This window comes from Grammomys surdaster, unplaced genomic scaffold, assembly GCF_004785775.1.
Source record: "Grammomys surdaster isolate TR1022 unplaced genomic scaffold, NIH_TR_1.0 242, whole genome shotgun sequence".
Lineage (NCBI taxonomy): Eukaryota > Metazoa > Chordata > Mammalia > Rodentia > Muridae > Grammomys > Grammomys surdaster.
This window is the reverse complement of record NW_021604687.1, coordinates 9,516,615-9,534,392: the sequence shown is the minus strand read 5'-3', so window position 1 is coordinate 9,534,392 and position 17,778 is coordinate 9,516,615. Positions and strand designations below refer to the sequence as shown.

The following is a 17,778-nucleotide window of genomic DNA, read 5'->3' as shown; positions in this document are numbered from 1 at the left end:
GCCCTCCAAGAGTGCTGTGGGCCCTGCACTGCACTCCAAGAGTGCTGAGGGCCCTGCACTGCCCTCCAAGAATGCTGAGGGGCTCTTTGCCTCCTGCTGTTTCCTGCACACCATCCTTCTTTCTCTCCACAGATCATTGGGAATTGTGTGTCAATCTTAGTCTTGAGCTCTGCTTTGCCTGTGATGTCAAGAACACTGGGTAAGTTTGATTGAGAGATGCTTATTAAAAGCCCATGGTTTTATAGATAGCTTTAGTAAATCTCTTTAACTTTTGCTTTGTAAACTCCTTTTTAAAAAAATCACCTTTAAAATATAATATCATTCTATACTTCATTTGTGTATAGGGCCATACCAAAGCAAATGCTTTTCTTACACAAAGACCATTTATTTTTTAAGCACTTAAAACATTCCTTTCCCAAACAATAGACTTTTATTTTTCTTCACATTCACAAGTTGGGCTTATGAATCTTCTAGTGAGGAAACTGTGACTTTTAAAAAACACTTTAGTGCCTAGAAAATATTAAAACAATGTTTCATATATGAATATATTTCCAAATATATAGTTTAGTGTATGCTTTTTAAAAAATAGAAATTTATAAGCGTGTTTTAAGCTGCTCCGTACTCATGGAAACAGAGCCGAGCATGATGTTGTGCAGGCCCTGGGAGCACACATCCAGTCAAAGGACAGCTTCGGTCCTGTGACCTCCACTGGCCTGCTGATGGTAGCATTTCCTTAAATTATCAATGTATAGGCAGCTTTTACTGTCTTTTAAAAGTAAAAGAATTTTACTTTGTCGATGAAATAGTGTGTCATAAGTTATTTGTCCTTTATAGTGCACTGATCTAGACTGTTTTCTTGGCTAAATATTATTTCAGGCAGACATTTCTTTTAGGCAGTTCTATATAATTTTCTAGACTTAACGTTTTAACCTTGTAAATTAATGATTAGAAAATGACCAGACAGAGCATCTCTGCGAACTCTGTCCCTGGCTGCACTGGCAGTGTAGGCCGGGGACTTGCTCTGCTCTTACACTGCCTCCATCACCAACTCAAGGCTCATGCCATCAGTGCTGCAGCTGTGTCAGAAAATGAGCGCTTTGTGGTAGTTATATGCTTTAATAAACAGTAGAATTAAAGTATAAGTGTAAAAGAAACCTCTCTTCCGCAGGCCATTTATTTACTGAGTATCTCTCTTTCGTGTTTGATTGGTAGGACACATCTGCTTATGGTGGGCTGATAGTGAAACATGAAACACGGGCATTAGTGCCGCCATTTGAAGCTAAATGCCACATCTGTAGGATAGTCCAGCAGATACTGGTCGTCATCAGCCACCTTTCCATTCTGAACCTTTGAAACTCTTACTTATTGTGCCTTGTTGTTTAAGAGTAATTGATAACCATCAGTGTATTTCGATCTTGTGGGAGAAGATCACCTGCTGAGTGTAGGCTTTACTACAAACAATACAAATTAATGGCAAAATTTACTTTTTGAAGCCTGACAAATTAAATTCCTGAGTAGTTTGCCATAGAGATAAATAAAAGGAAAAAAGAAAAAGATGGAACAATTAAAATGCAGCTGAGAAGCTCTTGGACCCAGCTGTCCAAACAGGATTAGTGGGGTGCGCTGCGGTACCGTGAGTCATGTCGCGCGGTGGAAGGCAGCAGTGTGCACTGCAGTGCGTGTTATGCCCGGTGGCACTGAATAGATGAAAAGAGTAAATACGTTAAACAGATTCATGGAGGCTTTCTGCAGTATTAAAAAAGCAAAGTTCTAGACTAGAGGATAAAGCCTTATTTTAGTATTATGGGAAATGCAAACTAGAGAGTCACTTTGTCATCTGCGAATGCTTTAGGATTGAGTCTTTGATTTTAAGAAGGTGAGATACAGATGAGTGTGCCCCCGCTGAAGAGCAGGATTGGGATGCGCCAGCTGAGAAGCTTGAGAACAGAATAGAGGACGCATTAACCACATCCCTAGCTGTGAAAATTTCCCTCCCTCCTCAGCTCTCACAAGGAGATCTGACCTCAACTTGATCTCCTTTGCTCCTGTGAGATCAGTCCACAGCATCTGTCATTAGGAGAAATGGGCACACAGCACAACAGAACGTAGGACCTGACATCTGAGAGATGTTTGCTGAAGAGGAGAGTTTCAATTGTGACTTTAAAGTACACTGATTCCAGAGTCCCCTAGTGAATTTGATGATACAGTTGTCTAAGAAAATGAAAATGTCCTATAGCTGTTTTCTTTTAAAACTCATCAGCTGCTCCTGTTGGCGAAGACTCGAGCTCAAGGTTTAAGTGCATGATGTGACTAACATGCCCACTGAAGCATTTCTCTCAGAGAGCTTACTACGTCTGAATGGGGGAAATGGAGTCATTGAAAAATGTTCACTAAATAACTTAATAAGCTTATCGCTTGCTACAAAGAAGTTGTGAGGGTTATTTTGAGCAGGCATTTTAAGCCAATGAAATGAATGTAATTTATTGTATGTAGCAAATGTAAGAGTTTTTGCATTCAGCCCTTTAAAATCGGTAAGAGCATTACTGTGCCTCCAATGAGCTGACACGTTGTTCTGGTGTGTGGTCAGACGTTGGCTATAAAGAATCCCTATTTTGGCATAGTGGATGCTCTTATTTTAAGTAGTAGATCAGTGTTATTTAATCCATGCCGAGAGGGACTAGAGGAGATGGCTGCAACACGGGGAATGAGCAGGTAACCAGTTCCCTGCAGATGCTCAGCCTTGTGTCTTGAAGAACACCTCATATAATGACAACGTGCTGTTCACTGCTTGCCCGGGAAGACAAGTGAGGCTGTTTTTCATCACTCTTCATCTGAAGCCCCAGAGAACTTGAACTTCCTTCAAGTTCAGGCAACTGTCTTTGAAACATGTTTGCTCGTTATTTTTTTAAAATTATTTTTATCTTGGAAACCATTTCTATATTTTATAATTAACTAGTTATACATGGTCAAAATACTGACTCACAAAAGTATGATACTAAAACCAAATTAGCCTTTCAGATCAGCCTGTACGTCATTGAGCTATCTCCACCTAGTCCTCATCTGAGCCCAGTAATCTGTGATTTGCCGGGAGATAAGGCAGATTATTCTCTTTTGTTGCATCTTGATATGGGGACTTCATTAGAAATTGCTGTTTCTTGAAGAGGATTGTATTTGGTTAAATATTATTCTTCACTCTGGTCTTTGCCTATTGTGTGTTTCTTGCTGTAACATCTTGAAGTAAATGATATTTTCACAGATACTCATCAGTGGTAGATGGGAAGCAGAACTGTAATTTATATATTCTAATTATGGTATCTATGTAAAAGTAGTTTCAAAATCCACACTGAAAATTTCTCAGAAAAAAATGTGTATAATATCATTATATTCAGTTTTATTAAAGATAACAAATAAGCTGTTTTAACTTAAATTTGAGCACTAAATCTGTCGATCTGGTTAGGATTTCTAAGAATAAGGAATTGCTGAAACTATCCTGCATTCCTTGTCAGAGTCAGAAGAGCAGCTGGTGATGGTCTTAGCGCATGCCTCCCTGTCCTGGCCATGCTTCCCAGTGCTTTGCATGGAACCGGCTATGCTGGTCATGGCAGTCAGAACGTAGCCTGCTGATGTAGTTCCTAAGCTGTCGTTTGTATGAGAATAATTCCAGTTGAGATTATCTGGTGAGAAGGAGCCTTCAGGGTCCACTTGACATGTGCAGTCGAGGTGCTGCTGTCAGAGATCTACAGTAGAGAGCCTTTACCTACCCAGTGAGTGTCTCCAGTGGATACATGCAGTCAGCGGTGAGGCAGGGGAACAGGCCATCTCAGTTGTAGGATATTTTTAAAATGAATTATATACATAAATGCATGAATAGATTGCATTTATGAAGTGCATTAAGAGTTATATTGGCTTCTGACCATGACTTTTTTTTTAAATTCTCAAACACCATTTTCATTCACTTTTGAGACTATCATGTATACATATGATGTACTTTAATAATATTCACCCATTCCTCTCTTTAACACCTCCCAGCCTCCTCTCAACTTTGTGTCCTTTTTAAAAGCCCACTGATGCTAATTTGTGTTGCCCATACACTCTTTAGTGTTGGGCCATCTTTTCTCTTTCCCAGAAGTCATTAGCTTCCAAAGCTTCCCAGCCAAGGTGGGTGGGGCTCATGAGTCCTTCCACACTGGAATGCTGGCTGGCTCCGTATTGTGCAGGTCTTGTGCAGGCAACCACAGCTTCTGTGAGGTCATGTGTTCAGAAAGCATGGTTTGATTCAGGTGCTCCCCAACCTCTGGCTCTTATAACCTTTCTGCCCCCTCTTCCTGGATGAGACCTGAGCCTCGGTTAGGAGCTGTGATACAGATGTTTCCATTGTGGCTGATAATGATATTTAGTTTTTGGATTTTGACCAAGTATGAGTTTCCGTGGTAACTACTGTCTACTGAGCAAAGAAGCTTCCTTGATGAGGACTGAGAGCTGCGCTAATCTACAAGTACTAGAGATAGTGAATCTAGGGGACAGATTGACATTGTAGCCAGCTCTCCAACCATGGGTTCTTGGTCACATTTGTAGTATGAGGCATAACATTTCTTTTGATGGAGCAGGTCTCATATCTAATTAGAAAGTAAATGCTTGCTCCCACAGCATTCATGCCATTGTTGCACGCAGATGCTTGCCTCATGGTGTGGGTTGTTACTGTAGTTCACAGGGTAACTACACTGTAGTTGTACTGTAGTTCATAGTTGGGTAAGACTGTCAATGACCCCCTCTACCCCAGCAGCCTGTAGCACCTTCTAGTTTTGTGAGAGCCAGTAGGGAGGAAATTTCCTGTTGAGTACCAGCTGGATTTCTCCTAGTGCTGTGGCCAAAGTTTGTTGTCTGGCCATGCTTTCAGTCCTAATCCTTTCTTCAGTTCCCAGAAGCCACTTTATTTCAGTTTTTCAGAGTTTTTTCTCCTGGAGGTGTGTGTGCATGCACTCTGTTGGAAACGGTAAGTGTACCTGGGTATTACTCTGTTTCAAAATCTTCTGTTGGCTTTGCTGTTCTTTCTGAATACTCTTAACTCTGCGTTTCCCATGGTAGTTAAGAAGGAAAGGTTTTGAACTCATTTCCTCTGTCCGAACTCAGCCATCTGAAAATGAATTTCAAACTAAATTAGAATTAGGTCTCTGTGCAGGCCACTGCTGACTCCCAGGTTGCCCCATGTTTCTATCGTTGTAGGAGTTGGTGTTTGGCATTTGTGATCTCGCCTATGTATCTCTTCTTTATTATCAACACCCTTGCCCCCTGTCTCCCCGTCTTTGTCAATCCCTTGACTGTCTCCTTATTGCTCTCTAACGACCACTAGTTGCTCATTGGGAAATCCACATCTCTCACCCCTCCTATCCCCACTTGCCCCATGCTGACCAAAGACCAGCCTGACTCTGAGCTAGCCTGGGCTCCCGCTTGATGCTGCACAGGCCATCGCCAAGGCAGAGCTCATGGCTGTCTCCTTAGTCTTCGGAACACTCCACCCAAGAGTCTAGCCACATCAGAGACTGAAAGGTTAGTGAGTCTTTGCTGTCTTATACCCAACCCCTTCCTACCCACCTTGTTTTCCTTCTGAACCACTAGGAGGAAGCTCTGTGTGACAAGGGGGTTCTGGGCCTTCTTGTTCTTTTGTATTTTGAGGAGAGTAGGGTAATAAGATTTGAGGTCAAACCAAAAGTGAGGAAATGTCTCTGAGAGAGAGACTGCTGGACCCCCTCTGAGGAAATGTCTCTGAGAGAGAGACTGCTGGACCCCCTCTGAAGACTCTATCAGGAAAGGAGACAGGCTCCGTCTGCTTGAATGGCCCCGATGTCTCTATCATTGGAAGATGACCTGGTTTTCCTGAACTCTGGTAGTTATCCTCCATCCTTGGGTTTTAGTTAGTAGTTAAGTTCATGTAATGAAGTTCACCTGGCTACTTAATTAAATTGCCTTCATTTGGAACAAAGTGAGTTTGTAGCAAATACAGTCATGAAAAATGATAATTTCAGACACATTTCTCCACCTCTGAGCTTTAGTTGTGTGTTCCTAAAGCCTTCTGCCCTTGGCTCTTCTTTACTGTCCAAAGACTCCTGGTTCTGTGAGGTGAAGTAAAATCCACTTTTAATTTTGCATTACACTTGCTTATCTGAATTGATGTTTGTTTATTTATGTATGAATTACTTTATTCATTTACATTTCAAGTGGTATCCCCCTTCCTGGTATTCCCCACCCCGCCATGAATTGATGTTCTTAAGAAACTTTACATTCCTTAAAGGCCACGAGCCCACTTCCTGCATCTTGTCTTGCAGAGCCTTGGTTCATAAGCTCCTGTGATGTCAGAGAAACTCCTCATGGAGGAGGGCTGGCTTCAGTGTCGATGAAGTAATTCCCATGTGCCTTGCCTTGATTTTCATGTCGTCTTCCATTCTCTCAGCTTGTCTGACCAAGTCTTATTTCAAAAGGCCTTGACAGCAATAGCCAAAAGGTGGGAGTAAACTGTTGTCAGATGGCAGGCCAAGCAAACTGTGCTATGCACATCAAATGCAGTGTTACTTAGCCATGGAAGCCAGTCCAAAGGAACCAACTCTATGGGGTTCTGACTCCAAGAGGAACTCCAGTAGTCTGGTCTATAAAGACTGGGATAGGTGGTGCTTACCCGAGTCCTAGAGAGGAAGGGTAGAGAGTAGTTTGGGAATAGTTTCAAATTTGCAAGATAAAGGAGTTTGATGGTAATAGTTGTAAATAATGTAACTATTATTAATAGTACCAAACCATGCATTAAAATAAAATTGTTATATTGGTACATTTTATGTTACATGTCTTTTACCACCATTAAAAGCAAAGGAAAGGAAGTCTGCTATATGATACAAGGTTGATGGAAATTGGAAACATATCATATGACACAGCCTATCCAGAAATGGCCAAATGCTGTGAGATTCCAATGATGGGGTAGGGATGAAGAGAGAGTCTCAAGAGAAGCTGCCTTGTGGATGTGGAGTTTCCCATTGGAGAGCATACTTGTGTTCAAACTGGGGAGAAGGCATTTAATGCCCTTGAATTGTTTGTCTAAACTGATTAATTATGTGATGTGACATTCACCTTAGTTATTTACAAGAAAAACCCATTGCTCAATAATGTGCACAGTAAGTCCTGTCCTGTCCCCTGCCATGGCACTGTGAGGAATATTGAGGCCTTACTCTTTGGCCATGCAGTTTCCTTTGAGTGTCTCAGCTACTTTCCAATAACATGACGGTGTTGGAGTTGGAGGGAACAGGTGAGGAGGACACTGCAGGTGGCCAGGGTGGTACAAGTAGTGCCCACCCTAGCACACCAACTCCAACTTTCTCTGTTCATTTCCCCTCTTTTTTTTTCGTAGTCTCCCTTGTCTTAGCAGTACTGGGGATTGGATGTAAGAGCTGTATTCATGCAAGGCCAATGCTCTAAACTGACTGAGCTAATACCGCAGCAGTCCTCTGATGACATACACTGGCATGGAGGGTGTGGGCTGCTGTCTGTTTATTGAAGTGTTTATTATAGTTGTCTTCTACCATGTTCAGTATGCCCCTCCTTTCCCCTGCTTTGCTGGAATTCTTACGCAGATGGATGGTGGATCTTGCTAAATGCTTTTAATGTGAATACTGAAACAACTACACACTTTTTAAAAAAAGTCTCTAAGTATGTTGAATTACATTTATTCTCAAATGCTAATTAGCCTGTTGTTTCTTGGGTGAGTTCCATGTATCATGATATATTATCTCTTTTGGGTTGAATATGGTGAAAACTGGTTAAAGATTTTTTTCTTCAGTGTTTTTGATGGCATTGTTCTGTGGTTTTCCCTTTTTGTTTGATGCTTCTTTCTGATTTTGATGTATGTGTAATGCTTTCCTCACTACAAGTGTTCAGAACAGACTCTTGAGTTTCCCTGGGTGGTTTTCGTAAACTTGTTTCTCATCCTTCAATGGGACATTGCTTACTACTGATGATACCATCTGGTTGGGAATTTATTTTTTGGAAAGGGTTTAGCAACAATTCAGTTTCTTTTATGGAAAGAGCCCTACTCAGCTTGAACAAGCTTTGTTAATGTCAGCAACAGTGTCAGGTCTGCGGGCAGCTCCCTCAGCTACCAGTAGAAGTAGAGACTTAGCACTTACACAGATCTTTTGTGTTTTCTACCTCTTTGCCTGAGCAGTGTGCTTACACATGTATTGATTTATTGATCCTCTTAGAGAAGCAGCATTCGTTGCACTTTTCTGTTTTTTTTCCCCCCTTTTCTTTCTAGTTTACTGATTTAGACCTTGGGAGTAACATTTTCTAACTTGCAGTTGGAGCTGAGGTCATTTTCCTTTTTTGATCTGAGTACTTAGCTGCACTCCCATGCTCCAGCTACTACCTCCCTGTGCTGCCCCATACTATATAGCTATATCACCCTTGTTTATCAACCTGCAAAGCTTTCATATAGAGCATTTTAATTTTTATTTTGTCAAAAAAACTTGTTCTTTTTTCTTTTTTGACTCGGGATATTTTGAAGTATGGTATTTTTTTCCCCAAACATTTGGGGATATTTGAGAGATTTGCTTGTTAGTAATTTTTTTATTTTAGTTTCTCTGTTGATGTCAATGTGAAGGGAATGCACTTTGTGTGTGGGGCATCATTTTAATTTGTTGAGCAGGCTTTCCAGCCTGTGTGCAAGGCAAGGAAGAAAGGACAGGATATTTGCTGCTTCTGTGTGCTGTGTTTTTCAGTGTAAGCTCCACTGTCGGCAGGTGTCCTCATGCCCTCTTGTTCCTTAGGTTCATGTGTTTAGCCTACTGTCAAGAGGACTGTGAAGCACTGGCTACAGTGGTGAGCCTCTCTCTGTCCTGTACTTCCACCAGCTTGCATTGCATGATTTAAAGCTCAGTACAGATTGCATAAGCGTAGGGTCCCAGGTGAACTGGCCCTTGTAATTATGGTAGCGGGGATCATTGTTTAGCTGATAACTCTTCTCTGAAGTCTCCTTTGAGTCATGTTAAAATAGTCATTTTACCTTCCTTATGATACTTTTCAATCCTCATACTATAAACCTGTGTCTTTATGTTAAATAGCTGTATAAGCCTGTCTGGATATGGATATTTAGAATATTCATATCAAATTTGATTCCTGGTGTGATCTTGTTTGTTCTTGTTTCTGTCCATACGATCTCTCCCCTGTTCCCCTGTCTGCCTCATCTGCATTCTTAGAGATAAAGTCATCCTTTTTTGGCCTATAGACATAACTCTGAGAAGTTACGTGCCCAGTTACTTAAGGTTTATGCAGTAGTACCATTCTGTGAGCTGGGCAGTGGCAGTGATGTTCACAGTCTCTCAGTTGTGAGCTGCCTGGATTCCTTTGAACGTATAAGTAGAAGGGGCATGGCTAGATCATATGGGAATCAAATTTTGAGTTTTTTGAGAAGCTGCCATCCTGATTTCCATAGTGGCTACAACAGCTCACATTCCAACCAGCAATGAATGGGTTTCCTTCCCAGCCCAACCCCCATCTTCATCAGAATTTGCTGCTTTTTTTTGTTTCTTTGATAAAAAGCAGTTCTGACTGGGGTAAGATAGAATCTTAGTGGCATTTTCATGGGTAAATGTTCGGTTTTTTTATATGTATTTATTAGCCATTTAAAAATTTTATTTTGAGAACTGTTCAGTTCATTGAATTATTTGCTCATTTGGTGTTTAATTTTTTGTTAAAAATATTCTATGTATTAACCTCCTGTTAGATGAATAGATGCCACAGATTGTCTCCTTTTCTGTAGGCTCTTTCATTCTGTCTTTGTCATCATACAGATTGCTAGTCTGACACAGTCCCATTTGTCTCTTCTTGCTGTTGCCTTCTTGAGCTGTGGGTTCCTGTCCAGAAATCCTGTGCCTGTTCTTTGTAATTCATTTTTTGAGGTTTTTTTGTTTTTTTTCTAAACCTCTAGTTTAGTAGTTTCAAAGTGTACACTGTACACTGTACACTGTTTCAAAGTGTACACTGTAGTTTTTAATCTATTCTGAGTTGAGTTTTGTACAAAGGAGCCAGGATCTAGTTTTGGTTCTTAGTGTAGACACCCAGGCTTTCTGGCACCACTTGTTAACAAGGCTGTCTTTTTCTAGTACTTTTTGTTCCTTTGTCAAGAGTCGGAGGCTGTGGCTTCCTTCTGTGTCTTCTATATCAATGGCGCGTGTGCTGCAATGTTTCTGTGCCAGTGCCATGCTGTTTTTCTTACCACAGCTCTGTGGTCTAGCTTGAGACCTTGCGTAACATTCTTGGAATGCATGTCTGCTGCTAATAAATCCCATGCTGTTTGGATGTCTAAGGTAGCTTTATTTTTCTTTATTTTGGAAGATATTTGTAGACATAAGAGTTTAGATTATTTTCTCTTAAACTTTCATATTAGTCTTGCATCGCTTCCCCTTTGCATCGCAAACTTTGACAGAAAATTTTCTCTGGTCATCACTTCTGTGTTTTTTTTTTTTTTTTCCTTGTGGAAAGCTCAGCAGTCTGACTAATGTGTGCTTAGGCAGGATCCTATTTTGTGTTCGTTATTCATATGTGTCATCAAATTTGGTCTATTTCTAGTTAATAATCCTTGAGCCAATATTTTTTCAAGGAATTTATCCTTTTAATCTTGTAGGGACAGTGTGTGTGTGTGTGTCCTTGTGTGTATATGTGTATGTCCGATATGTGTGGTACGTATGCATTTGTGTGGTGTGTGTGTATGTGTGTGTGTGTGTGTATGTGTGTGTGTGGAAATTTCATGTGCCATCAGGCTCTGTCTACCTTGATTTTTTCCTGACAGGGTTGGTAATAGGCTGTAAACTCACCTGAATAGAATAGTCTGGCTGGGTGGCCAGCAGCAGCTAGGGATTGATGTTTGGTTTTCATAGATTTTGGGAATTGAACTTAGGTTATTATACTTACATAGCAAGAACTTCAGTGGCCAAGCATCTCTGCAGCTCTTTTCCAGGGACTCTGGAGAGTGAGTGTATCATCAGCCACTTGGAGTCAGTTTAGTTCATTTACACTGTTACTGCCTTGTTCTGCTTTGTGTCCCAAGAAGGGACTCGGCATTCAGCATGAGAACAGCTTAGGGTGAGGCCCAGCAAAGAACTGAGCAGGAAACCCAGAAATGACTGTTTCCAGTGGCCACAGCCTTTCCTAGAGTGCAGAAGCTAGAGAAAGAGACTGAACTTACTAAACATGTACACAGTTTTAAAAGCCGAAGTTGACGTATAAAGGAAAGTACAGTGTAAACGGGAGAAGCATTCTTGATAGGATTAAGAGCTGGTTAGACACTACAGGAACTGAAAAACTTAAAGATAGCAAAAGATGGCGTTGAAGCTAATCATTATTTGAGTTTAGAGATTAATTTTTAAGATAATTTTATTAATAAATTTGATAAGAACACACGTGTTGTTTTGACACCTTTACATTAAAATCATAGGTGTTTTGGGTCAGATGTTTGTGTACTAGGCCAAGTTGTGTAATTTACGGATAACATCACTCTCAGGCCTTTTGTGTCCCACCCTTTACAAAGGCTCCGAATGGCCTGATGCAGCTCCGCCAACAGGAACACGCTTGTTCAGAGTAGACGTTGACTCAGGTGGGCTAAAGAACATGAGTTCTGTTGACTCACACTGTGGGTGGAGCAGCATGCTCCTTAGAGCTGATTGTATTCTGTGCACCAGTTCTTTTAAACATGAGAATAGAAAAAAGATTGTTTTTGAAGGAATTACTCATGAAACATTCTCAGTTGAGTTCTTGTGGGAGAGGCAGTGCATTGCTTGTCATGAAGTGGTCTACTGAGGTCACATGACCCTGTGCCTCACTGCTATCTGGTGAAGCTACTTTGTGTGTGTGTGTGTGTGTGTGTGTGTGTGTGTGTGTGTATTGCTTCCCTTTTAATAGTGAAGGGATGGGTGAAAATATTTGACCAAAGTTTAACCTTGTTGGATTTTAAAACTCACTGTCTTAATACCATGCTATCTTTGTCCAGAAGTCTGGAAGTATTGAACATTTATATAATAAGCTTTACATCAGTACTATTACTTTTTCTTAAGTGTCAATAATTTCAAATTGAAAAAGACGTTTTTATTTAATTTTTGGTGGGACAACAGGCACCTAGCCAGAATTTCAGAGAAATGATTGGTATTTTGCTTCTAAGTAAAGAGTTATATATGGTACCCAGAATAATCTTTTAGTTGGTCAAGAGCAGTCAGGTTTTTTCTAAAGTGCAAATGAAGCAATAGTATCTTCCCTGTGAACTAGCATTTTTTATCCTCTTGGGGTTCTTTATATGTCTGCCTGGAACAAAGCTTTTAAGTAAGAGACTGCTTTTTGCCTAAATATCCTGGTATGTTCAGTGGAGTCTATTTCTAGGGTCTATGACCACTGCTCTCACTGTTCTAGGACTTCTATGTTCAGTGCAACTGATTTGACCCCCCAACTCTGCTTTTTTGTTGACAGTGCAAAGCTATCTATGGGCATACAACAGGGGTGTTTGTATACCCACACAGATTGATTAACGAGAAGAGAATATGGACCTTGTGTTTGTATCACCGTTAAGATGATTTTATCCATATGGAATGCCAGTGGTACATATAGTAATGGATAATCAAATACACACGTGAACACATGATCCATGTGTTAAATACATATCAGCCTGCTCTTTTTGCTCCTACCCATAGTAGTGGACATCATCCAGGGCACACTCAGCTTCTCCTTTGGGAGCCTTATAGATGCAGAAGCTTGAGTGTACCTTTCTCATGGGATAACTGTAGCTTTTGCTGGCCTCATATGGAGATCTTTGGATCAATTGAGTTGCTAGTATGAGGGTCTCAGTGAAGCCTTGAGGTTTGTGTTGGTAGGACCATAACTGTTTATATAGCTACTAACATCAGTTAAATCTTCCGGTTTGAAAAGTAAAGTATCTGATAAGGTATCCATTCCATTTAACAAAGCCCTTTCTTTTAGGCTTAGCACTGAAAGACTGAAGGCCAAGTTGTCATCATTTTACAGTAATACAGGGCAGGCACTAAAGGCTTTTCTGGTATCTGGGTATTAAACTTTTTTGTAAGGTGTTATATAATGTCTTCATTAATCACATATTTTTTTATTGGATATTATATTTACATTTCAGATGTTATCCCCTTACCCCACTCCCCCCCCACACACACCTAGGAACCCCCTATCCCGGTCCCTCCTTCTCTTGCTTCTATGAGGATGTGCCCCTACCTATCCCCCCACTCCTACCTCCCCACCCTCGAATTCCCCCATACTCAGTGTCCAGCCTTCAAGAATCTCCTCTCCCACCTTTGCCCGACAAGGCCATCCTTCCCTACATAGACAGCTGGAGTCATGGGTCCCTCCCATGACTCCCAGTCTTCACCTATTTTTAAAACACTTTGCCAATGTCTTTCAAACTTACATGCATTGGTTCCAGGTGAAAGTGACTATGGAGCTAAATTTGAAATTCCCTGTTCATACTGCACTGTTTGCATAGGAAGATTTCTGCTGCCTGTAAGCTTCTCTGGGAGGCTCCCAATAGTGTTTGATAGAATTGTGTTGGATCACGGCTGAAAGCCAAATTCCAAAGTCAGTTGATGATGTGATATTGAGTCAAAGTTATTTTTGAAATCACCCATAAAATCCTTAAATGGTCTATAGCATATGCAGTACATAGCTTTGTTTGTACAATTCCATAGGAAGCATCTATTGCATCTTGTAACTCTTTGTTATATAGCCCCGTGTAGCCCTTCAGTGTCTTCCTCAAGACTCTACCACACCCTCCTTTCCTCACTCCACTCAGCCACATGACTTGTAGGATTTATTTACCCACCTATAGTCAGAAAATCCTACCATTCATGCCCAGGGACACATACTCAGGGAATAAATTTAAATATTCTTTCAGTTAAAAAAGGACTCTTATATGTGAGTGAATTTAAGTAACTTAAAATCCGTGTATGATGCAATCATCACACATTCCCCGCTTCCCACTCTTATTTTATAAATGTGTAGTATAGTGGAAGGAAGTGGTCTTGTTTATTCAGTTATGTGATGAGGATTGAGAGTGTGTAAAGTGTTGCCACTGGAAAGGAGTTGTACAAGTGGAATAGACATCGCATTATGTAACTAGTGGAGAATAACAGGCTCTAGTGAGTGGCACCCAAGCTTGCTCTTTAATGTAGACATGAGTCCTAAAAGGTGATGGGTGCTCATGCCAGTCTCCTGTGTATCACATGCAAGTGACTGGAATGTCAAGGTCAGGGTTGGCTTGGGTTGCCCTGCTAGGAAGCAGTTGTATGCTTCATGGCAGAGTCTTCCCACAAACAAACCTCTGAGTCAGTCTGAGTCTGGCCTAATTCCAATTGCGTTTGTTACAGGTATGGACACACCCCACTTTATTAAGACCTCTTAATTTTTTAACAGGAATCACTAGATTCGATCTACTTGGAGACTTTGGAAGATTTAATTGGTTGGGAAATTTCTATATTGTATTATCCTACAATTTACTCTTTGCCATCGTGACAACATTGTGTTTGATCAGAAAATTCACATCAGCTGTACGAGAAGAACTTTTCAAGGCCCTAGGTAATCTTGAGATTTATGAACATTTTTTCCTACTAATCATGATTTTGATATTTGTGTCTATTTAGTTTCTAAGTCTGCATGGCTGTCAGTCCCATTCTTGACTTGTGTGTTGGTGTGACTGGATCAGAATTATCAGATCACTGTGCTGCAGGGCCTCATCTATAAGGTGTGTGAGGAGGAACTGTGGTTGTTTTTATGAGGTCTCAGAACAGGGCAGAGGACATCATAAGAACTTGAGAATGACAATCAGCCCTTGGTTCTTATGATAGTGATGAGACGGACTTGATGTGGAAGCTTTGGTTTTTGTAATGATGCCTTTTACTATTTTTTTTTTAAGGATCACAATTTTTTCTTTTTTACTTGACGTTTTAGGAGGACTGGATTTTCTAAGTGAACAAGCAACCTATAATTCTCTCCAGTAAGCCAAATAACTCTGGAAAACAGTGTTATCATTCTTGGAATAGACAGGATAGGGTGTTTGCTATCATGTCTCAGCCATTTGTATTGGGGTGGTGTCAGAGCCTGCTCCAAGTGATGTGTCTGTGCTGCGTTATTCCTACACACATGCTGAACACAGTCCAGGGCTTGCACTTTAGAGTGAGCAATGCTCCAGAAGCTTCCCAGACTTGCAGCATTTACTCCGTAGCAGTAAAGAAAGGCGATGGTCTCCTGTAGGAAACCCTAGCATTAGCTCATTTGCCAGACCCCACTTGAATGCTTATGCCCCGTATGGGTTGTGGTTTTAGCTATTTCAAGAGGCAACATATTGATGGGTCCATTAAGGCCCCAATTTCAGAAAGCTTAAACTATAGGCACAGCAATAAAGCTTCTCATAGCACCAACCTTATGACCTTGGTGTTTGAAAGGATGACCTTTGAAGAAAAAGATACCAGGTTACTGCTCCATGTGTATTTTATTTGTAACATGCACTCTGAGAGGATAGCTGATTGAAATATTGCCCTGGAATGAAAAGCTGTGTCTCATTTCAAGGGAAACACCAGATAACTTATGAATTTTAGTGTTACAGTATCAGCCACATTGAAAACAGGCAGGTACCTTAGAACCAAGAAACCCTCAGTCACGACTTTAGTTGAGACATCATTTCTAGCTAGGGTCTCAGATCAGTTCCAGCGTGGCTATAACTAAGATGGCTGCAGTGTACCAGTGTTGGCATTTTGCTCTGTAGCTTCTGTTAAAGTTATAAGTCAACGTGCCAGAGGCCAGAGTCCCTGTGTATCATGTCACCAGTCTGACCATCAGACAGTGCAGTTTTCAAGAGTTGAGTGAAATTCAAGAGATGTGTTTATTTTCCTTTTCAAATATTTCCTATTATCTTCTTGTATATTACTTATGGACAATTCTCTGTATAGAAAAGATCCTTTTTAAATATATGTTCAAATGGCCCAAGGAGTTAAGTCTGATTTTAACAACCAATTCCATTCCTAACAAAGGCCATCTGCTGCACAGTAGCAACAGCAGTGATGTTGACCGAAGCGGACTGTTTAGGTCTACAGGTGGCCTTGTTGCAGTTTTATCAGTCCTGTGCCATACCCAAATTTAAGAAGTGAACCTACTTACATCTTAAAAATGTAGTTCCTGGGTCAGCCATGTGTCTCAGTGGTGGCATGCTTGCCTACTGAATATAAGGTCCTTGGTTTGATCTCCAGCATTGCAGCCTACACTGGAAACCTGTCTTCTGCTAAGCCTCCCTGTTCCTTAGCAATGCTCCTTTCTCACCTTTATCCTTTTTTTTTTTTTTACAGGACTTCACAAACTTCACTTGTCAGATACCTCAAGGGATTCAGAAACTACCAAGCCTTCTGCAAACGGGCATCAGAAAGCACTGTGAGACGGCCTCGGTAGCACTCTACAGCAAATCCTGACAACTCCTGATTCACGACATTCCCGTAGACGCTGTTCGCTCTGGTGGGTTGGGGCCCACCTGTCAGTGCCCCCTTCTCATAAGCACTGACAGCTTGGCACTGCTCGTCTGTCTCCTTGAGTTTTCTGATTGACCTTGTAGCTTTTGGTTAACCCTGAGTCTTAGAGACTAAGGAAAAGCTGTGTGTCTACAGCCATCTGGATGAGAGGTGAAGACTTGGACATTCTTATGCTTTGCTCTATACCTTGAGAAGTTTGGTTCTGCAGGCAGAGGCTTGCTTGAAAGTCATCTGGTACCCCAAAGCATCTGAGAAGGTCCTGGAAACTGCTGTACTACTAGTAACAAACTACCATTTTTTTATTTCCTTACAAAAAAAAAAACCAAAAGCAGTTTTTCTGATTCATGTTACAGAATCATTAGACTTCGAGCCAGTGGAAAATACTAGATTCTTTTCACATCTGAGCCTTGGTGGGCAGCCCCAGGACTATGTTTTTGTGGTAAGCTGCAGTATGAAGCACATGTGGTTGTAGATTTGGACACTGTGTGTGTGCACCTGATATACTTTTCACAGCACAGAACCAGTGTTGTGCACACATGTAACTTAGACTTTGCCTTATAGGCTGTATGTATATTCACTTTTTAAAACCTTTTTTCAAAAACTACTCTACTCTGTGCTTGTTGTGCCTGTGAAACTCAAAGACAGAAATTGTTTCTTTTTCATGTCCCCACGGGGTTCGGTGACTTTCATATACACCACCTGAAGTCCCCACCTCAGGAAGGTTACCAGTGTGATATCTAGAACGTAAAGGCCAGGTTCTCCTCGGAAGGGTGGGCGCACTGTAATATGAGCTCATAGCCATTCAGTTGTTTAGTGAGTCTGCTGAGTAAAACAAAGGAGTGCACGCTGCTGTTGTTCCTAGGCAGTGCTGCACACTTCACAGAAACAGAGTGATGCCCACATGCACTGTGTGGGTGACAAAACAGGGTTTGTGTTCAGAAAAAAGAAGTAAAGCATCTTTTTCTCAAATTGTTGAATTTAGCTTCTTTTGGAGAAATATATGAAAGGAAGTATCTGACATTTTCTTCTTTTTTTTTTTTTTTTTTACTTAGACAAACAAGACTTAGCTCTGTGTTTATAAGTCACATCTTTGCTTACACCACATCTTTGCTTACACCATGGCATTCCCCGATACCCAGGTTAGCGTTAAGGAAGAGGAGTATTGGTGCTGCGGCTGAGTGAGTCAGTGCACGCCTCCAGTGAGGACTGGTGGACTCCTAAG

General features: G+C 41.1%; 1 protein-coding gene across 2 annotated transcripts in view; it reads left to right on the top strand.

Annotated features, from left to right (window-relative positions):
- Lmbr1 (limb development membrane protein 1) overlaps positions 1 to 17,525 on the top strand; it is a 139,623-nt gene extending 122,098 nt beyond the window's left edge. For both annotated transcript variants that reach the window (XM_028774682.1, XM_028774683.1), the window contains 3 exons: positions 133 to 199; positions 14,455 to 14,616; positions 16,380 to 17,525. In XM_028774682.1, coding sequence (XP_028630515.1) covers positions 133 to 199; positions 14,455 to 14,616; positions 16,380 to 16,465 — 315 coding nt within the window. In that variant the 3' untranslated portion in view covers positions 16,466 to 17,525. The remainder of the gene's footprint in view (positions 1 to 132; positions 200 to 14,454; positions 14,617 to 16,379) is intronic.
- Positions 17,526 to 17,778: the final 253 nt, after the last annotated feature.